Source organism: Eulemur rufifrons, chromosome 28 (genome assembly GCF_041146395.1).
Source record: "Eulemur rufifrons isolate Redbay chromosome 28, OSU_ERuf_1, whole genome shotgun sequence".
NCBI classification, from domain to species: domain Eukaryota; kingdom Metazoa; phylum Chordata; class Mammalia; order Primates; family Lemuridae; genus Eulemur; species Eulemur rufifrons.
The window spans coordinates 2,226,135-2,249,773 of record NC_091010.1 but is presented as its reverse complement, the minus strand read 5'-3'; the positions used below and the strand labels follow the sequence as shown (position 1 = coordinate 2,249,773).

The window sequence follows — 23,639 nt, the reverse complement described above, 5'->3', positions numbered from 1 at the left end:
AGGATTACAGGCGTGAGCCACAGCGCCCGGCCTCAGCTGTTAATCTTATCCAGGATCCCTTGTATAAGTAAAAATGACAGAAAACTTTCGTACCATCTTGAAGTTGTCTTTTTCTTGATTTAGCATTCACTTGGTTACTGACAATTTTTGATTATTTTCCAGAGTACTAAGTTGGTTTTTATAGTTTCTCTTCGTTTTTTGATGTTTCTGTGGGGAGTTAAGTTTGGAATCACCTACTCCACCACTTGGTGATGTCACTCAACAATGTTAACTGAGTGGACCTGTTGTCCATTGTTCCACAGCAAAGATAATTTTGAGATGGGCAAGGAAACAGGACAGTAGCATGGCATTAGTAACTGCCTGTGCATGGACTCAGAAGTTGGATTTAGTACATCTCAAAAGCAACTGCTATAGACATTTTTAAAGTACTAAAGGAAGTGATGTTTAAAAGATTAAAGGAAGCTATAATAATAATTAATAAAATAGAAATTTTAGTAAAGATGTAGAAAATGTAAAAAAGAATCAAATGGAAATACTGCAGTAGAAAAGTACAGTAACCAAAATGAAACATTTAATTAAGATGAATAGTAAATTTGAGTTGGCAGGATAATCAGTAATCAGGTGCAGATCAATGTAGATTGTGCAGTTTGAAGAAGAGCCAGTAAAGTAATGAAGAAAAATGAACAAAACCTTAGAGAAATACAAAGTGTCATTAGGTACACCAGCATAGGCACAGTGGGTGTACAAGATTGAGGAAGACAAAGGGAAAGAAAAACTATTTGAAGAAATCTCTTGAAACATCTAAAATTTGTTGAACACCAATCTACCCATCCAGGAAGCTCAGCAAACTCATAGGAGGATAAATGTAAAGAGACTTACACCCAGACACATCATAATGAAAATATTTTCATCATGCACTTACTTGTATTATCAAAATAAGAGTAACACTGAGTTCTCACTGATGACAATGGAGATCAGAATTCATACAGCTGAATGAAAACTTTACCAAGAATCTTATGTCCAGCAAAATTGTCTTTCAATAAGTACAACAAAATAAATATACAGAGAATTCGTTGCTAGCAGACATGCCTTATAAATGTGATAATACGTGATAAACATGATAGTACAAGTGCTGGTGAGGATGTGGAGAAAGTGGATTGTTCGTACATTTTTGATGGCATTATAAAATAGTACAGTCATTCTGGAAAATGGTTTGTCAATTCCTTTTTGTGTGTGTGTGTGTGTGTGTTAATTCCTTTTAAAACTAAATACAAACTTAGCATATGACCCACTAGTTGTACTGTTAGGCATTTATTTATGCTTGAGAAATGAAAATTTATTTAAAGAAATAAAGGAAATTTATATTTCATCAAAAACAGGTACATGAATTTCATAGTGGTGTTGTGTTTGGGTTTTGTTTTGTTTTGTTTTGTTTTTGAAACAGAGTCTCACTCTGTTGCCGGGGCTAGAGTGCCGTGGCGTCAGCCTCGCTCACAGCAACCTCAAACTCCTGGGTTCAAGCGATCCTTCTGCTTCAGCCTCCCAAGTAGCTGGGACTACAGGCATGCGCCACCATGCCTGGCTAATTTTTTCTATATATATTTTTAGTTGTCCAGCTAATTTCTTTCTATTTCTAGTAGAGACGGGGTCTCGTTCTTGCTCAGGCTGGTCTCGAACTCCTGAGCTCAAATGATCCACCTGCCTCGGCCTCCCAGAGTGCTAGGATTACAGGTGTGAGCCACCGTGCCTGGCCTTCATAGTGGTTTTATAGTTAATAGCCCAAAGCTGAAACAATTCAGATGTTCTTGAATGAGCAAGTAGTTAAACTGATATATCCATATCATGAAATGTTACTTATAATGGAATGAACTGTCAATACGTGCAGCAACTTGGATGAATCTCAAGAGATTAAGCTGAATTAAAAAAAATATATATATAAAAATTTACATATTTCTTTTGGTCTCCTCAAGAGCTGGGATTGACTCCTTCCCCCCCAAATTTGGTTTAGCTGTGGATACTGATAATGATCGACATGTGTCTAGAGTATAAAAAGCATTTATTCCTAGGTACAGGCAGAGAAGGATCCCAAGCAGGTCTGAAAATGGTTTGAGAAAGAAGGCAGAAAAATGGCTTGCTTTTTTGGTCATTAGGGGTTTGGGCTGGGGTGAGTCCACACAAGAAGCATGGAATTTGTGTGGTTTGATTTTCCTTCTAGCACCAAGGGAGAGGAAGCACCTAGGCATTATTATTGGTTTGCCTAAATGTTGGGTAGGAGTGGAGATAGAGGGGTGGGATTTGAACTCTATTAGCAGCCAAATATCAAAAATGGAGTTAAGCTATTTATTATAATACTTTATGGTTTTATTTGTATAACATTCTTGAAATGACAACATAGAGATGGAGAACAAATTAGTGGTCACCAGTGTCAGGAAGGCAGGGAAGGTGGGAGATGGCTCTGGTTAGGAAAGGGGAGCTTGTGGGATCCTTGTGATGGGACTATTCTTATCTCCACTGTTGTGGTTTTCATGCAAATCTGTACATATGGTAAATCCACACAACTAATGCATGTAAAACTTGTGAAATCAGTATAAGATTGATTGAGTCTGTGTCAGTTCTTGGCTGATACTGAACTGTAGTTATGCAGGATGTTACCATTGGGTAAAACTGGGGAGATATTCAGGATCTTTGCATGTCAATCAAAAAATTATCTCCAAATAAAATGTTTTGTGAATTGTTTACCAAGCCAGAAATAGTGCTACTTCTTAATCTTTAATAAGGGTCAAAAGCATGGGGAAAACATATCATTCAGTATTTGTTGAAAAATTAGAGCATATCTTCCAAATGAGAGAGATAGTTCTTCAGTATTGCCAATCTTAATAAATATCATAGAGGTTAGTCTGTCCATTACACAGACAAGAAAAAATAATAAAACATAAAGATTGTGAAGCCAAATTGTGATTTTTTTAAAGACGATTTGTGATCTATACAAACAAAAGTAAATAATCTACACAGAAGTGATTTAAATTAATGTTAGTTTAGCCAGGTGGTTGGCTGTAAGAACAATGCTTAATATGAGTTGTAGGTCATTTACTATACCCCATCGAACAGGTATATGGTAAACAATTTTCACGACAGTTTTATGGAGAGAGAATTCACATACTGTACATTTCACAAATTTAACATGTATAATTTAATCATTATTAGTGTGTTGCAGAATTGTACAACCATCACTACAGTGTTTTTTTAAGAACATTTTCACCCCTAAAACAAACCCAGTATCCATTAACAGTTACTTTCAATTTTCCTTTCCCCATAATCCTTGGCAACCACTGATCAATTTTCTGTCTGTATGGAATTGCCTAATCTGGATGATTCATATAAATAGAATCATGTGACCTTTTCTGCTGGCTTCTTTCACTTAGCGTAATGTTTTCAAGGTTCATCCGTGTTGTATCAATATTTCACTTGTTTTTATGGCCATATAAATTATGTTCTATGGAAATACCACATTTTATTTGTCCCATTTGTCAGTTGGTGGACATTTGCATTTTTCCCCACTTTTTGGTGACTATGAATAATTCTGCTATGATTGTTTGTGTACAAGTTTTCTCATGGACATGTATTTTCAGTTATTTTGATATATACCTAGAAGTAGATTGCTGGGTTATGGGGTGCCTCTGTTTAACCTTCTGGGGAACTGCCAGATTCTTTTCTGTAGCAGCTGGAGTAAGTGGGTACATTCCCACCAGCAATGCATGAGTTTTCTAATTTCTCCAAGTCTTTGCCAATACTTTTTATTATCTGTCTTTTTGATTATACAAATCCAGTAGTTGTAAAGTGATACATCATTGTGGTTTTTACTTGCATTTCCCTAATGGTTAATGATGCTGAACATCTTTTTATGTGCTCATTGGGTACTTATATATCTTCTTTGCTTATTTAAAAAGTTCACTTTATTTCATGACTTACAGAAAAATAGAGAAGATAGTAGAAAGAATTACCATGTACCCTACACTGTTTCTCCCATTATTAACATTTTAGTATGGTACATTTTTGACAGTTATTGAACCAGTATTGATACATTATTGTTGACTTAAATCCATAGTTTTATTTAGATTTTGTTAATTTTCACCTAAATATCCTTCTTTGTTCCAGGGTACCATATTACATTTAGTTGTCATGTCTCTTTAGGCTCCTCTTGGCTATGGTAGTTTCCCAGACATTCCTTGTTTTGGATGAAGTTGGCAGTTTGGAGGAGTCCTGGTGAGAGTATATATAAATTCCACTTACTGGAATTTGTCTGATGTTTTTCTCAAGATAAGACTAGGATTATGGGTTTTTGGGAGGAAGGCCACAGTGACACCATAGGGTGTCTGTCCTCTCAATTGACAGAGCAGGAAAATACACATGTGTATACTAACCCCTGTAAATACATGTAAGTTTTTCTGTATGTAACCATCTGTATCTGTATTAAGCTACACATGCATTTATACTTATGTCTTCAACTCTAGTTCATTACCACATGGATCATTCTAGCTTCCTTCCTTTCCTTGCTCATCTGTAAATGACCACACCCATTAGTAAGAAATCTGGCTCCAACCATCCATCATCCATTTACTTTAATTGTTCTTTCTCTGTATACGTGTATAGCACTGTCAGAATTATTAATCATACCCATGTGGGAAATTTTATAATTTTATCAACTAAAGTACAGTACTTGTCTGCACATTTGCCTTTTGTCTCACAATCGCTATTTTCAATGTTATTTAGATAAGCACTTCCTCGTACATTGAATGGTGTCCTTCAATGATGTCATTGTGTGCCTTTGTAATATAGGTAGCTTCTTTTGGTACAGTCTGTGTTCATTCCTGGTTTTCCCCACCCCTAACTTAGGTGAAATGGGTAATTCCTTGAAATATGCAGACTACTAAGATTTAACACAGGAGAAATAGATTATTCAAATAGGGAAATATCTGTAAAAGAAATTGAATCATTAAAGCTTTCAAAAAAAAAATTATCAGGCTTTCTTGGTTTCACTGGTGTTTCCTACTCAACATTTAAGGAGGAAATAAACCGGTTCTCTACAATGTCTTTCACAAAAGAGATGCAGAGGAAACCTTTCTAACTCTTTAAGGCCATTATTTCTCTCATCCCAAAAGCAGATGAAGACCTTACAAGAAAAAAAAACAAAAACCCACAGACAAATATATCTCATGATCATAGACGCAAAAATCCAAATAGAATCCAACAATGTATAAAAAAGAATTAGACATTATGACCGACTGGCATTTATTTCAGGTATGCAAGACTGGTTCAACATTTGAAAATCAATTAATTAATCCACCACATCAAATAGCTTAAAGAAGAAAAATCATATATTAGCTGATGCAGAAGAAGCATCTAACAAAATCTAATACTGATTCATGATAAAAAATGAGCAAACTAGGAATAGAGGGGAACTTCTTCAATGTAATTTTTAAAAAAAACCTACAAAAAACCTGCTACAAACATACTTTATGGTGAGAAACTGCATGCTCTTTCCCTAAGATAAGGAATAAGGCTAGGATGTACAGTCTTACCACTCTTATTCAGCATCTTACTGGAAATCATAGGTAACACAATAAAACAACCTAATAAAAGGTATACAGATGGAAAAGGAAGAAATAAAACCCATTGTTCTCAGAGACATGATTGTTGAAGGAGAAAATCCTAAAGAATTGACAAACTCCCAAAATGAATATATCATTATAGCATAGTTGCAGGATACAAGCTTAATATGAAAAAAGTCAATTGCTTTTTTCATTATTCATTGTGTTATTTGTCCTTTTATTGTTGAGTTGCATGAGTTCTTTACATATTCTGTGTACCAGTCCCTATAGGTATTTTATTTGCCATATTTTTTTCCCCATTTGTGGATTGTGATTTTATTGCCTTGACTTTGAGTTCTGTAGCAAAAGAGTTTTTCATTTCATGAAGTCCAATTTATTTTTTATTTTGTTGCTTGTATGTTTGGTACTGTATCTAAAGAAGGCTTTGTCAATCCTAAGGGACAAAGATTCACTAGTATATTTTCTTCAAATAAATAGCTTCTTTTTTTTTTCTTTTTTAAGAAATAAGCTCTTGCTCTGTCACCCAGGCTGCAGTGAAGTTGGTATACACAGCTCACTGCAGTCTTGAACTCCTAGGCTGAAGTGTTCCTCCCACCTCAGCCTCCCAAGTAGCTGGGACTACAGTTATGTGCCACGACATCCTACTAGTTTTTCTTATTTTTTATAGAAATGGAGTCTCGCTATGTTGTCAGGCTGGTCACAAACTCCTGGCCTCAAGCTATCCTCTTTCCTCTGCCTCCCAAGGTTCTGAGATTACAGGTGTGAGCCACCACACCTGGCCAAGTAAATAGCTTTTAAATTTAGATCTGTGATCCATTTTCAATTATTTTTGTGTATGGTATGAGGAAAGGAATCATTTTCATTGTTTCACATGTAAATACACAGTTACCTCAGCATCATTATTTGAAAACACTGTTCTTTAACCATTGAATTGTCTTGGCATCCTTGTTGGAAATCAGCTGAACATATCATATGTGTTTATTTATGAACCCTTCAGTTTCATTCCATATGTTCATCCATATGCCATTACCATACTGTCTTGATTATTGTAGTTTTGTAGCTAACTTTGAAATTGGGAATTTTCTACTTTTACAGGATTGTTTTGATTATTTTCAGTTCCTTAAATTTCCACATGAATTTTTAGATTGGTTTGTTAGTTTTTACAAAAAGACAGTTGGGATTTTGGTAGGGGTTGTATTGAATTTAGATATTAGTTTGGCAGTTATTGCCATCTTAATGATATGAACTTTATGTGATGCCATTCCATTTATTGAGGCTATCTTTAATTTCTTTTTAGCATTGTTTTTTGGTTTTTAGATGGTAAGCTCTGTACCTTTGTGATTAAAGTTATTTGTAAGTATTTTATTCTTTTTGATGCTATTGTGAATGGAATTATCTTCCTAATTTCATTTGTGGCTTGTTCATTGTAAGTGAACTTGTAGCCTACAATGTTGTTGAACTCTATTAGTTTTAATGATGTTTTGGTGGATTTTTAAGACTTTCTATATTTTAGACCAGGCAACTGCAAATACAGATAGTTTTACTTCTTTTTCTCCAATCTGGATGCTTCTCTCTCCATGCCCCACCTCACTTTTCTTGGTTAGAATGTCCTGTGTAAGTGGCAAGAGTACATTTCTTATGTTTTTTTTTTTTTTTGAACTTACAGGAAAATCATTCCACTTTTCATCATTTAGTATGATGTTATCTGTGGACTTTTTGCAGATGCCTTTTATCAGGTTGGAGAAGTTTACCTCTATTTCTAATTTGCTGATTTTATCAAGAAAAAAGAGTGTTTGTGTCAAATGCTTTTTCTGTGTATATTGAGATGATCATGTGGTTGTCTTTTTTCTACTATATAGGGTATTATATTAATTGATTTTCAAATGATAAATCAACTTTCCATTACCAGGATAGATCCCACTTGGTCATGGCATATAATCCTTTTTATGTTACTGGACAAAATTTGCTAGTATTTTGTTGAGGATTCATAGGTCTGTGTTCATGTCACATTGGTCTATAGCAGGGGTGAAGAACCTGTGGCTTTCTAGGTCCTTAAGTATGGTTTTTTGAATGAATCCAAATTATACAGAACAAATTCTTTTATTGTTATGAATACATTTTTATTTGTCTTTTATATTTTTATTTTTAAAATGAACATATTTAGAATACCAAAGAATAAGTTTTAACGAAATAATCCTCCCAGATTGACTGGCACAATTAGAACATTAGTAAGCCATAAGGGCTAAATTGACAGCTGCTACACTCATGATTTAGTTCTAACTTCCTCTGCCTGACTGGCACACTTATCGCATGAGGCTGGTTGGTGAAAGTTTATGGAGGTCAAGTATGCCAGTCTGTTACCAGGTTTTGACAGTGGTGCCCTGTGTTTTTGTCTGAAGTGGAATAGTTGCACAGCTCGACAGTATTTTTAAAATACTGGACTGTCTGCTTAACAGCCCATCATGTCAAAGAAGACCAAGAGAACGCTGAAGAAAACATTTTTTAATAAGGATTGGGAATTGCAATATTATCTTGTTTCTGCTAATGATAAGATGATTTGCTTACTTTGTGATACTGCAATATCAACATTAAAGAAATTCAGTGCTCATCAGCATTATGACACTCATAAGGACCACAAATATTTTAAATTAGAGGGAGAGGCATGAAAGGTTGTATTGCAGAAATTAAAAGATGAAAAGCAAAAACAAAGACAGTTCTTTGAAGCAGCAATAAGACCTGGGAATAATGCCACTGAAGAAACTTATAAAGTTGCTTATATACTTTAGGAAAAAAGGGAAGCCATTCAGTGATGTAGAAATTGTGAAAGAATGTATTGTTGAAGTTGTGGGATCCTTAGACCCTGATAATGTTTTAAAGTACAAAGACTGCCTCTTTCAAGGAGAACCGTAACTGATCAGCAGCATGAATTAGCCTTCAACTGAACAGAACAACTTCATGCAATACTTCAAAAGGAAAATATATATTATTCAATGGCTTTGGATGAATCAACTGATAATACTGATTCGGTGCAGATTTTATACTTCATTTGGGTCATAACAAAAGATTTTCTTTGCTACAAAGAGTTACTGTCTTTGGGCAACTCTTTTGTCCGTCCGTCCGTCCTTCCTTCCTTCCTTCCCTTTTCTTTCTTTCTTTCTTTCTTTCTTTCTTTCTTTCTTTCTTTCTTTCTTTCTTTCTTTCTTTCCTTCCTTCCTTCCTTTTTCTTTCTTTCCTTTCCTTTCTTTCTTTGTTTTTCTTTTCGTTCATCCCTCTCTCCCTCCCTCCCTTTTTTTGAGTAATTGATATATTTTTAAATGTTTGGGAAAATTCACCAGTGAAGCCATCTAGACCTTAGCGTGCTTTTTTTTTTTTTTTTTATGAGAAGTTTTAAAACTACTAATTCAGTCTTTTTACTTGTTATAAGACTTTTTAGATTTTTGTTTTTTCTTGAGTTGGTTTCATTAGTTTTTGTTACCATAGGGATTTTTCCATTTCATTGAAGTTGTATAATTTGTTGGCATATATAGTTCATAGTATTCTCTTATAATTCTTTTTATTTCTGTGCAAATACTAGTGATATCTTTTATCCCTAATTTTAGTAATTTGAATCTTTTGTTTCCCAAAATCAGTTCAGCTAGAGGTTTGTCAATTTTGTTGATTTTCTTCCCCCAAGAAACAGCTATAGTTTTTCCATTCTCTCTTCCATTAATTTTTAATTTTTCTTGTTTCCTTTCCTTCTGCTTGTTTTGGGTTTGTATTGCTTTTCTTATCTAGTGTTTGAAGGTTAGTTTATTGATTTGAGATCTTTTTTAATGTGGTTATTTACAGCTGAAAATTTTTCTCTATGCTTTACCCGTGTCCCATAAGTTTTGGTATGTTACATCTTCATTTTTACTTATCTCGGTATTTTTCTAATTTTCCTTGTTGCTTCTTTGACTTTTTTTTTTTTTTTTTTACTTAGGAATAAGTTATTTAATTTGTGCCTGTTTGTGAATTTTCAGAAATCCTTTGTGTTATTGATTTGTGATTTCTTTCTGCTGTGGTCAGGGAATCCTTTTAAATCTATCCTGAGGAAGGGAGTATTTCATGTGCACTTTTGAAGAATGTCTTTCCATTTTAAAGTGAGATGTTCTGTCTGTCTGTTAGATCTGGTTGCTTATGTTATCATTCATATCGTCTGTTTCCTTATTTATATTTTGATCATTTTATCTGTTACTGAAAGTGGGGTGTTAAAGTCTCCAATTGTTGTTGACTTGTGTATTTTTCCTTTCAATTCTGTCAGTTTTTGCTTCATGTACTTTGAAGCTCTGTTTTTAGTGACACATATGCTTAGAATTGTTATGTCTTTTTATTGATTGCCTTTTTATCATTATAAAATGTCCTTCTTTACCTTTAGTAACAGTTTTTCTATTAAGGTGTATTTTGTATGATATTAGGATAGCTACTCCAGCCTAACGAATTCCATATGCTGGATAAATCTTATTCTGTTTTTTAATTTTCAGTGTATTTGTATCTTTGAATCTAAAGTAGATCTCTTGCATACGTGTGTTTGGATTTTCACATTTTGTACAATCTGAGAATTGCTGCCTTTCTATTGGACTTTTAAATACATTTCTATTTTTCTGTTATAATCGATAGACAGTCCTTGACTTACAACAGTGAGTTTATTAGGATGTAATCCCACTGGAAGTTGAGGAGCATCTGGACTTACAATGGGCTCAACTTATGATTTTTTCGACTTTATAGTGTATTTATTAGGCTGTAGCCCCCTTTTATGTGGAAAAAGCATCTGGACTTACGATGATTTGACTTAGAATATTTCAACTTTACAATGGGTTTATTGGGGGTATTAAATTCATTTTAACTTATGGTATTTTCAACTTGCGATGAGTGTGTGATGGGTAAGTTGAGAAACATCTGTAGTTGGATTTAAATATGACATTTTAGTTTTTGTTTTTTTCATGTTTTTTTGATTTTCTATATTGTTTTCTGCTTTTTTCATGACATGGATATATTATAGTATAACATTTAAATTCCTTTAATGATTGTTCGCATTTTAAAAAATTATTTAACTAGTGGTTGCCTTAGAACTTACCTAGTAAATCATACCTTATCAGAATCTACTTCAGATTTATAGTACCTTAACTCCAGTGAGATACAGAACCGTTACTTGTATAACTCTAGTTCTTCTCCATTTATGATACAAAATACATATAACAACTATATATGTTTAAATCCCAATAATGCATTGTTAGACAGGTTGCATACCCCAAATCTGAAAATCTGAAATGCTCTAAAATCCAAAATTGTTTGAGTCCAACATGATGCTGTAAGGAAATGCTCTTTGGAGCATTTCAGATTTTGGATTTCCAGCCCTGGGACACTTAACTATTAAGTATAATGCAGATGTTCCAAAATTTGAAAAAAATCTAAAAATCTGAAACAAATTATACGAAGTAATAATTACAAGTTGATTTTTTTTTTTTTTTGGTTGAGACAGAGTCTCACTCTGTTGCTCGGGCCAGAGTGCCATGGCATCAGCCTACCTCACAGCAACCTCAAACTCCTGGGCTCAAGCAATCCTTCTGCCTCAGCCTCCCGAGTAGCTGGGACTACAGGCATGCGCCACCATGCCCGGCTAATTTTTTCTATATATTTTTAGTTGTTTGGCTAATGTCTTTCTATTTTTAGTAGAGACGGGGTCTTGCTCTTGCTCAGACTGGTCTCGAACTCCTGAGCTCAAATGATCTTCCTGCCTCGGCCTCCCAGAGTGCTAGGATTACAGGCGTGAGCCACCACACCTGGCCTCAGGTTGATTATTTCTTTTTGAGTTTCTCCTTTCCTGATTGCTATGTTAGCCTGTCTACCTGCTATCACCCTCTGCTATTAGCCTCTATTAATTGCTGACTTATTTCTTTATTGTTTTTAACAGTGCCCTGGGCTGTATTTTGCTCACAATTTGTTTCAGTTAAATTTGGGCCCATTTCAGAGTGTAGTCTTGGAGGCTAGTGTTTGAAGTCACTTTTCATGCCAGTATTCTAGAAGTCATCTCCTAAAAAATATGTTTCAAAATCATTATTGTAGAAAATCTGTATGTTTATGTATTTGTATGAATGTTTGTGTTAGAGAGGAGCAAATCTGATTGCCCTGGATGCCTTTTCTTACCTGTTTCTTTCCCTTTGTTCTCTTTGGTAAACTTTTAGTTGGTTTGTGGTTTAGCTTGTTTTCATGGAACTAACACCCTCTTAATTGGTTATCATTGAATTTCCATTGTTTTCAAGGTTGACCTTAGGCTTGAACTTACCTACACTTTTTTCTATACAAATCAATTTTCTAGAGAAGAGTTTTAGAGCTCATTATTACTATGGCTTGCCTGTGTTCATGGGTAAAAGCTATGTGCCAGTATTTTGGATCTCAGGGGCTGGAACAGTGTCCTGTTTTTCTCCAAGTGACACTGTGCTTTATGATCAGGGATCTGGGTGGGGAGCAGTTGTCTCTGGTTTTCTTGGTTTCCTTTGGAATCTCTTTCCAATCAGTTAGCTGTGCCAAGCATTTTGGTGCTCCAGTATTCTCAGACTGGCATGGCTGGGATGGATCTTTCAAGTGGGGTTGATGGAGGAAGCCAGCTCAAGACCTATCAGCCATACTTTCCTAGAACATGGTGCTGTAGGGGGTTGAGAAGTGCTAGTGGCCTGCAGGAGACACCTGCACTGAAAGAGACGTCTGGAGATCTGTAAAAGGGCCTCCTTGAGTATTCAGTGAAGTACTAATCAGCTTGTGTGTGAGGAAATTAATGAAAGAACTTTTTTTTTCTTAATCTTCTAAACTGTATTTGGAACTGATAAAATGCTTAGAAATGACAAAATCTTCCTAGAGACAAGGCCCTGAGCACAAAATCTGTCTCCACCATGAAAGTTTTACATACATTGTACAGAACAAAATCAGCAACAAGTGATCTTTGGCACTACAACAGGTAATTCCTTAGATGTTCATGCAATATTCAGACTGCACACCATATTACATCAGATTGCCAGATAACGGTTGAATTTTACATTTAAATTATCTTAAAAAATTGGAAGTCCTAGCTTTTTCATATCAATATGCTAACCTTATCATAGCACTTAGTGCCTGAGGTAGAGACTGCTGTAAGAGATTTAAAAAAACACTATTGAGAGTACAATAAAGAAAACCATTTTCAATCTTAGAAGCATATAGCCAAATGTCTTCACCTGGTTCAACAAGCCAACTCTGAAATGCAGAATTCTTTTTCTCTCTGTAGAGATTTTACACTGGAGTAGTTCTTTTATTTGGACTCCCAGACTTTGCAACACTATGGATTGCTTCTTTAAAAAGTATGATTGTTAACATGGAATGTGTGTAAACCAAACCCACTTTAATATCATTATTAATGAAAGAACTTTTGAAAAGAATTAGAGGGAACAGTATGCAACACTCACACAAAGACTGGAAAAGACTGTTCCCACCAGCCAGAGTGGAAAAACTCAATTCACAGAGTACTGGGTAGAGTGGTCAGAAAGGTCTTGTTTCAGTAGTGAGGAGTTTATATGCCCCAGAATTTCCTAACAAATTATAAAAGACCTGACCGTATCAGATTGTTTCCATATGACTTAAGGGCATCCTGGAACAAAGCACAAAAATACTTATAGGAATCCAAAAGTACTCAGCATCCAACAAAGTAAAATTGGCAATATCTTCCATCCATCTTCCTTCCATCTTGAAGAGATCAGACATACAAACATATGGGAAAACATGGGCCTTTTTGAAGAGACTAATCAGTACATTGAATTGGACTCAGAATTAGGCAACAAGTTCATTGAAACAGTATTACACCTGAGTTCTGCATTTTCTAAAACTTTAGAGGTATGGAAGATCAACATTCAGTATAACAGAAAAGATGGAAATAAAATTTCTATAAAGGAAAACTATAATGTTTGAAATGAAAAATGCATAAGGCAAGAATTAATGCCAGATTAGACATTGCAGAAGAAGAGATTAGTGAACTTAAACACAGTGATAGAAACCAAAACGGAACAGAAAAATATTTGAAAAAAAAAATAGCTCCTATGAGCTATAGGAGAACGTCAAGTAGTCTAATGTACCTGGAATTGGAGTCCTTTAAGGAAAGGGGGCAGGGAACAGAAAATAATACTTTGAGGATGATAAAAAAAATCTCCAAATGTGATGGGAGCCCTCCAATCTAAGTAGCTCTTCAAACTCCAAGCACGATAAGCATAAAGAAAACCACACCAAGGCACATGAATCACAATCACAACGCTCTAAGCCAATGTTAAAGGAAATCTTTAAAAGCAGGTAGAGAGGAAAGACATGTTTTGTGGAGGTACAACGATAAGGATGATAGCAGATTTCTCCTTAAATGAGTCAAGAGAGAAGATAGTGGAACATTACCTGTAGAGTTCTAAAAGCAAAAGACTGTCAATGTAGAATTGTATTCTCAGCAATAGTAACTGTCAGAAACAATGAGGAAATTAGGTCGTTTCACATATTCAAAGCTGATAGATTTCATCACCAGCAGACCTGTACTATAAGAAATATTTTGATATCTGATGGAAATCTGGATTTACTCAAAGAGTTGAAGAACAGGAAATGACTGAGGATATGTACATAAGAGATTTTTCTCTATTTAAATCTCAAAAAACAATAAATAAAAATAACAAAAATGATTATGGGTTTATAACATGTATGTAAAATATATGGCAATTATAGCCTAAAGGCTAACAGGAGAGAAGATAAAGGATACTGTTGTTAAGAGTCATATTTGTATAATCATGTAATATTACTTAAAAGTACACTGATTAAAGATAATACCATATTGATAATCACAGAAAATGTAAATGATCTAAAACACCCGATTTAAAAGGGAGAGATTTCAACAGGAGACAAATACAGTAAGATCCAATTATATACTGCCTATAAAAGAAACATGTTAGATTAAAAGACAAATAGATTAAATAGAAAAGGATGGGAAAAGTTATGCAATGATAAAATTATCGAAAAGGCTGTAGTGCTGTGTCAATCAGATGAAGTTGATTTCAGAGAAAAGAATACCAGTGATTAAGATTTTTTTCATATTGATGGAGATCAATTTATCAAGAGGATTTAATAATCTTAAACTTAGGCTAGTAAGAGTTTTTCAAAATATTTGTAGAAAAATCTGATAGAACTGGTAGGAGAAATAGATCCAGATACAGTCAGATGTCAACATCTTCTAATAATTAATAAAACAGGAAGTAGAAAAGGAGCAAAGATACAGACTTGAATAACACGAAATACCTTAATTGACATTTGTAAACTATTCCTCTGGTCTTTCTCACACAAAATATTAATGGAACAGTGGAATATACATTCTTTTCAAGGGCAGATGAATATTTTCCAAGGTAAATCACATTCTTGGTTATAAAACAAGTCTTAATAAATTTTAAAGGATTCAAATCATATAAAATATTTTATCGCACCACAAGAGATTTAAATTTAGTTAAAAGTCAATAACAGAAAGATCTATAAAATCCATAAATTTGGATTGGAAACTAAATACACTTCTACATAATTCAATTCAAAGAAGAACTCAAAGAGGGAAATTAGAAAGAACTGAGTATTAATGAAAACAGAATGTATGGGATATTTAAATATAGGAAATTCAGATATAGGAAACATAAGGTGTACATAATAGACACTGACCTCATTATTTTCCATTTTGATCTTTATTCCTTTCTTCTGCTTGCTTTTGAGTTGCATTTGCTCTTTTCTTGTATTTTTAAGGTGAAAGCGTCTGATGTCATTGATTTGAGATCTTTCTTATGCAACACAAGTTTCTGCTACTAATGCTTACTCCAAAAGAAACAAATAACCTTTTATAAAGAAAACTCCAGGTCCTCAGATGGCTTCATTAGTGAATTCTAGCAAACAATTAAGTACTAATTCTACCCAAACTTTTTCAGAAAATTCGAGAGGAAGGAATACTTCCTAAATCGTTCTTTAAGGCCAGCATTGCCCTAATACCGAAACTGGACAGAGACATTACAAGAAAAGAGAGCTACAGACCAGTGTTTCCATTTATGCATTTATGAACATAAATGCAATAACTCTAAACAAAAATTTAGCAATTGGAAACAATATATAAAGGCTAATACCTCATAACCAAGTGTGGTTAATCCCAGGCATGCTTTTTTCAACGTTTGAAAAACTATAATTCCGTTTCCAGGCCAACTTCATGTCCACGTGACCTGTGTAGTCACACACTGCTGCACCCTCCGAAGGGGTTCTGTCCTTGGCTTTATGTCCTGTTGTTACCATCTTGAAATTCTTCACAGTTTTACATTTGAACTTGTGATTTATATGTAAAGTCTAATGGGACAGTGGAGCATGTGTGCAAGCAGACAGGATACTTTAGAGGCAGTGTGCTCACTAAGCCATTGGTCTGGCTGTTCAATGCAGGCCAGAGTGTCCTGGAGTTGTGAGTGGGTGACCAAGCCAGGACCCTTTTCCGCACTGATGGCAGCAGTAGCAAACCCAGCAACTGTAGCCTAGTTGTTGCAGCCCCCAGGGAGTACCCACAGTGAAAGGCGGACTTGCCTGTCTCTTCTCTGAGTCTATTCCTCTGGCACCTGCATGAAATATTTTCTGGCCTGAATACTAGGACAATAACCTCCACCATTTATGTAATAATCATTGTTAGTAAAATATTATGGAACAAAAGCATACTTGTGGCTATACGGTTAAGGCATATCAGGCAGTTACTAGAATTCTTTAGAGTATAGACTGTCTGGTCTTGAGAACTGCTGCAGTATTGCAAAGAAAATATCCAAAGGCTTAGAAATAGAATTTGATGGAAAACATTATTTTCATACAGAATTTTAGATGAGGCAACTATTAACAAGGAAGTTAATTTTTTAAATATTTTTTCCTTGCATTTGAAATTATAGCAATAGACTGCATAAACAGGTGTTTTGAGTTGTATACAAATCCTGAAGCTATTTTTGGTTTCTTGTACAGTTGTAGAAAATATCAGAGAAATCATTAAAATGCCATTGTATGGTATAAATTTACATTTAAAATTAAATTCGGAGTTACACAAAACTAATATTTATGAAGAATTAGTTTTAGAAAAATGCTCCTCCTGAATGTTTTTCTCTATATATGCTAAAACTTATATTTTGAAATAATTTATCAGAACTCAGAAATTTAGACCATGTTATCCCAACCCATAAAGTCCTGTTAACAGCTACTATAACAATTGCACCAGTTGAAAGAACCTTCTCAGAATTAAAATCAGTGAAAATTATTTGGCTTGCATTTGCCAAGAATAGCTAGTGTTACTTTTAATTATATTAATAAATGAATTTGCAGACAGGGATGTGAAAAATCTTACGATAAATCAACACATCATATTAACAAACTATTAGTAATTAATGTATTATATAGTTACTGTACCAAAAATATTTTGTAATTTGTAAGTTTGTTGTTACTCATCTATTTCTATTATACATATTAATACCTAATAAAATATTTTTAAAGGAAAAGACGTAATTTATTTTATCTCTTACTACGTTTCTCTTTATGCTTTTTGAGTAACTGGCCCCACATTTTCCTTTTGTACTGGCATTTTGAATTATGTAGTCAGTTCCTCCCTGCTGTGTATTTTAAAAAAAGAAAAACAAGTCAAATCCATATGTTTATCTCAGTAGATTCAGAGAAAGCATTTGACAAAATTGAGCACCCATTTCTGATTAAAACTCTCCAATGAAGAATAGACAGTACCTTCTTTAATCTGATAAAGGGCATCTACATGAAACCGGCAACTGACATTGTATGTAATTGTGAAAAACTGAATGGTTTCTTTCCAATATCAGGAACGTGACGAGGATGTTCAGTCACACTCCATAGTGTGATACAATGCAACTAGTGTAATCAGGGAAGAAAAAGAAAGAAAAAGAGACCAGAGTGGAAAAGAAGTAAAACTGTCTTTATTCATGAAAGACATGATTATGTAGAAAATCCAATAGAGTCTACAAAAAAAAAAAAAGACTAAAACTATTAAGTGAATATAGCTAGGCTACAGGAGAGAAATACACAAAAATCAATTTTCTATATGCTAGCAGTAGTTAATTGAAAATTCAAATTTTAGAATATTCTATTTAAAATAGCATCAAAAATATATATTTTTTTTTTTACAGATATGTGGCAAAAAATGTGAAAAACCTCACTGGAAACTATAAGCCATTGCAGAGAGAAAATAAAGACTTAAGTAAATGTAGTTCCCTGCTTATATGTCAGAAAGCTCAATATTGTTAATATGTTCTTTTCCTTAAATTTCTGTCATTTAAGTCAACCAGTCTGTGGCATTTTATTATAGCAGCCTGAGCAGTCTCCTTGAATAGATAGATTCAAAACAATTCCAGTCTAATTCCGTGAAGTAATTAGCAGGCTTTCTTATGGTAATTGACCAGATAATTCTAAACTTTCTGTGAAAGTACAAAGGAGCTAAAATAACTGAAACTTTGAAAAATGAAAGCTGAGTTTTAGAAACAATACTAGTTGGTTTCAAGAGTCATTATAAAGTTACAGTAAAGTTTGTTAAGACTTGGTCTTTTTTGTCTAGGGGACTTTTTCTTCAATTTTAAGTTCTTTTAGTTTTATTAAGTTATGTCTTAGGACTGTTCCAGGTCAGTTTTCCTAGGTTCATGGTGGTTCCTTTGAATATGTGTCTCAGCATCAGGTCTTCTTTTATTTCTGGACAGTTATCTTAGATTATAGTGGGGTTTTCTTGTTCATTGGGGGGTTTTTTTAGTAAAAGAAATAAGATAGGGTCTCGCTGTTTAACTTAGGCTGGAATACTGGAGTGCAGTCATAACTCACTGCAGTCTCAAACTCCTGGGCTCAAGTGAGCGTCCTGCCTCAGCCTCCTGAGTAGCTGGGACTACAGGTATGTGCCACCATTCCCGGCTAATTCTTTGTATATATATTTTTAGTTGGCCAGATAATTTATTTCTATTTTTAGTAGAGACAGGGTCTCACTCTTCCTCAGGCTGGTCTCAAACTCCTGACCTCCAGCGATCCACCTGCCTCGGCCTCCCAGAGTGCAAAGATTACAGGCATGAGCCACTGCGCCCAGCCCAGATTATAGTTTTAATATTAGATTTATTCTGTTGTTTCTTTTTTCTTCTTCAGAGACTGTAATAATTTATATATAATACATGATATTTTTATTCATTTAGTTAGTATCCAGAACTTTCTGACCCAGTTTTCTTCTTCTTTTAGTCCTCTTTGATTGTTGCTGCTCCTTTTCCTTTTCATGCCCCTTTTTGATGCTATTTATTAAAATTTTATTCAAGTCTAATTTACCCTTGGGCTCTGTATTAAACTGGCTGCTATAATAAAATGCCACAGACTGGGTGACTGAAATGACAGAAATTTATTTTCTGACAATTCTGGAGGCCAGAAGTCCAAGGTCAAGGTGCCACAAGGGTTGGGTTTCTGGTGAGGTCTCCTTCTTTGGCTTGCAGATGGTGCCTACTTGTTGTGTACTCACATGGTCTTTTCTTTGTGCCTGTGCACTGTGGTTGGGGGAATGGGGAAAGAGAGCAGAAGTGCACTTTGAAATCTTTCTGTCAGATTAAGGCCTTATCCATATAAGCCCATTTAATCTTAATTATCTCCTGAAAGACCCTATTTTTTGAGGTAAGGCTTCAACATATAAATTTTGGGGAGGATGCAGTTTAATCCTTAACAAGATCCTTATAATTTGCATCCTATTTTCATTCCTGAGTTTGGTCAGCCTTTGCCTCTTTAGTTCCCATATACTCCAAGTCCCTTCTGCTGGATTTTCCAGTAGCCTGAGCTTTGATGACATTTCAGTATTTTCCCTCTCAGAATGGAAATTTCCCCTTCTGGGGATAACTTTGTGTCTCATCACCTCTGAGCCTTCTGTCTCCCCTATTCCATGTGATTGCCACAGTCTCCAGTTGAATCTCTTTATAGGTGTGCGCTGTCTTTTTTTTTTTTTTTTTTTTTAATGTTTCTTAGTGGCAATTTGAAGTTAGTAGTATTCTTTGTCTTCTACTTATGCTACAGTCATGAGTTATTACAGATAATCTTATTTATTTTCCTTATGTTAATCCTGATAGTTTTTTGGGGGATGCATGGAGAAATTTAGATTTAAGCAGTTGCTGTTATCTTTTATACATTGGAAATCAAATGTATATGTTTGAATAGCTAAATTCCTCTTCTCTTTTCCACTATACCAAGCCTTTTGTTTTTGATTTTTGTTCTTATTTTTTCACCTCAAGCCTGTGAAATAGAAAAAAATATGCACTTACAATTATTTTCTTTCCTGGAAATTGGACAAAACAATCAGAGTCAGCTGTGATAGGGTATTTGTGTAGAGGTCTCATTTCATAAGAAATGTGTTAGTATTTATATGGTAAGATTAATTTTTCTTATTTCTAGACATTTGGAAAGCTGATCATCTGAAAGAGAGGAACCAAGAAAACAAACCTACACATTTGTGGGAAGTTGTAGTCATGAATAACAAAATGCTGACTAAGGTACAAGGTAACGTAGTAGGAAAACCATTTAATTTGGACATAAATTATTTTCCTTCCAGAAAAATATTCTGTCATTGTAATTCATGTGGAATGAGTTTCAACAATATTTCAGAATTGGTTGTCAGTAAGAACAACTATTTAGGAAAAAATTCTAATGAATTTAATGCCTGTGGAAAATTTCTACTCAGTATTAAGCAGGAAAAAACTCATGCTAGAGAGAAAAGTGAATGTTTTAACATTAGGAAAACCTTCAGTCATCCTGAGGACCCTATGCAGCATGAGAAGATTCAAACTTTAGAACAAAATTTTGAATATAATACATGTCAGGAAACCTTCCTTGAAAAGTCAACATTTAAGATACACAAGAGAGAGAACACAGAGGAGAATTGCTGTGAATATAATGAATACAGCAGAACTTTCTATGATGACTCATCCCTCTTGTTCCATCAGATACCTCCCTCAAAGGAGAATCACTATGAATTTAGTGATTGTGAGAAATTGTTACATGAGAAGTCCACCTTTTTGAAACATCATGGGGTACATGTGAAATACAATGAATATAATGAAAGTGGGAATAATTTCAGGAAGAAATTATATTTGTCACAATTTCAGAAAGCTGATAAAGGAGAGAAACACTTTAAATGTAATGAATGTGGGAAAGCTTTCTGGGAGAAATCACATCTCACTCGTCATCAGAGGGTACACACAGGAGAGAAACGTTTCCAATGTAATGAATGTAGGAAAACATTCTGGGAGAAGTCAAACTTTACTAAACATCAGAGATTACATACAGGGGAGAAACCTTATGAATGCAACGAATGTGGGAAATCCTTTAGTCACAAGTCAGCCCTCACATTACACCGGAGAACACATACAGGGGAGAAACCGTATCAGTGTAATGCATGTGGGAAAACTTTTTACCAGAAGTCAGACCTCACTAAACATCAGAGAACACACACAGGGCTGAAACCCTATGAATGTTTTGAATGTGGGAAATCCTTCTGTATGAATTCACACCTTATAATACATCAGAGAACTCACACAGGTGAGAAGCCCTTTGAGTGTTCTGAGTGTGGGAAATCTTTTTGTCAAAAGTCACATCTTACACAGCATCAGAGAACTCACATAGGGGATAAACCCTATGAATGTAATGCATGTGGGAAAACTTTTTACCACAAATCAGTACTCACCAGGCATCAGATAATTCATACAGGGTTGAAGCCTTATGAATGTTATGAATGTGGGAAAACATTCTGCTTGAAGTCAGACCTCATGGTACATCAGAGAACTCACACAGGAGAGAAACCTTTTGCATGTCCTGAATGTGGGAAATTCTTCAGCCATAAGTCAACCCTCTCTCAACATTATAGAACACATACAGGGGAGAAACCCTATGAATGTCGTGAATGTGGAAAAATATTTTACAATAAATCCTACCTAACCAAACATAATAGAACACATACAGGAGAGAAACCCTATGAATGCAATGAATGTGGGAAAACTTTCTGCCAAAAGTCACAACTCACTCAGCATCAGAGAATTCACATAGGGGAGAAACCTTATGAATGTCATGAATGTGGAAAAGCTTTCTGCCATAAGTCAGCCCTAATCGTACATCAGAGAACCCATACGGAAGAAAAGCCCTATAAATGTGATGATTGTGGAAAATCTTTCTGTGTGAAGTCAGGACTTACTTTACATCAGAGAAAACACACAGGGGAGAAACCCTATGAATGTAATGAATGTGGGAAATCCTTCAGTCACAAATCATCCCTCACAGTTCATCACAGGGCTCACACAGGAGAGAAATCTTGTCAATGTAATGAATGTGGGAAAATTTTTTACCGTAAATCAGACCTTGCTAAACATCAGAGATCACATACAGGAGAAAAGCCCTATGAATGTAACACTTGTGGAAAAACCTTCTCTCAAAAGTCAAATCTCATTGTACATCAGAGAACACACACAGGAGGAAAACCTTTTGAATGAAATGAATTATTAGAAATGTTCAGCTACAAGTCAGCCTCCATGACACTGTAAGAATATTAACACTGTGGAGGAAACTCTGTTGACATCCTAAATGTTCAGTAACCTTCATCTACAAACTGGCTTTATTTTACTCCAAAGTAATGATAGGGATAAATCCATAGACTACAATAATTATTTGTTAAGAAGTGATATTCCATTGAATGTCAGGTGGTTAATACTCATATAAAACCATACAGATTTTGTGAATTTGTGAAAGCTTTTAGCAAAAATACAATCAGGATTGTGTCACAGGAGAAATTTGCCAATTTAAGAAATATAAATTGAAAATTTTGCTTAGAAATAATATATTAGAAGTTATGTTTTGGGTTTGATGTCACAGGAGTCTTTAGGAAACATAACAAACAATATATGTATATGTGTGTGTGTATATATATGTATATATACATATGCATGCACACACATAGTGGAATGTAAAGCTTTAAAACTTTAAAAAAAATTTTAAAAAGTTTTTATTAACATTTAACAAACAAAAAACATAGACTTACAAGAAGTTGTAATGAGTACAGAGAATTGTTATATGCCCTTCACCAAGATTCCTCTAATTGTAATATCTTACATGTTCATAGCATATGCTCATATAGAAGAAATTTTGGTAATACTATGCTACTAAGATACAGACATCATTCAGATTTCATCAGCATTTACATACACCCTTTGTGTGTGTGTAGTTATATTAACATAAAATTTTATCAGTTTTAGAATTGAGTAACCATCAACAAAACTAGGCTATAGAACTAAAAAAGAACCTGGGATCTGTATTGCATCAAGATTCACAAAGGAAATCAGGATTAACTGCAGGAAGTTCCCTTGTATTAATAACCACACCCTTTCTGCAACCCTACACCGAGCAACCATTTTAAAATGAAACTTTCTAAAAGTATAGATAAATGGAATAATCAGGGCAATAATATTAAACACATGTTAATTGGCCCTGAAGTGTATAGGACTTATGTATGTGGTAATGGTTCTTAATACTGTGTATTTATTTCATACACATGGTGGAACTTAATATAATTGTGAATAGGAAGTAGGTATCTTTGGGTTAGTAGTTCTTATATCAGGCCTATCCCCGTTGTTTCTAAGGCCCTGGAGCAACAATTTAAAAGGAGACCCACAGAGATAATGTCTAACCATTTAAAAGTTATAAATCAAAATGTTAAAAAAAAAAAAGGCATTCTGTTCACGTGAAGATTTAGGCTCTTCTCCACATTACTCCCTTTCTCTTATTATCCACGGTTTATCACTTGCCTTGAAGTGCCTTGTACATGAGTGAACACTCTAGCCTCAGCCTGAGTGATTGTCCAAACCTTCTGTAAGCAGCTGCCCTCTAAGATAGGGCCTAGGAAGGAGAAACACACACACAGACTAGGTGCACTAGGTGCTGCTTAGGGCTGCGGGA

At 34.6% G+C, this 23,639-nt stretch overlaps 1 protein-coding gene across 1 annotated transcript in view; it reads left to right on the top strand.

Moving 5' to 3' along the window:
- The window catches only part of LOC138376518 (zinc finger protein 33B), a 48,138-nt gene extending 25,913 nt beyond the window's left edge, over positions 1–22,225 (top strand). Inside the window, exon 5 of the mRNA XM_069460907.1 lies at positions 20,094–22,225. Coding sequence (XP_069317008.1) covers positions 20,094–22,180 — 2,087 coding nt within the window. The 3' untranslated portion in view covers positions 22,181–22,225. The remainder of the gene's footprint in view (positions 1–20,093) is intronic.
- Positions 22,226–23,639: the final 1,414 nt, after the last annotated feature.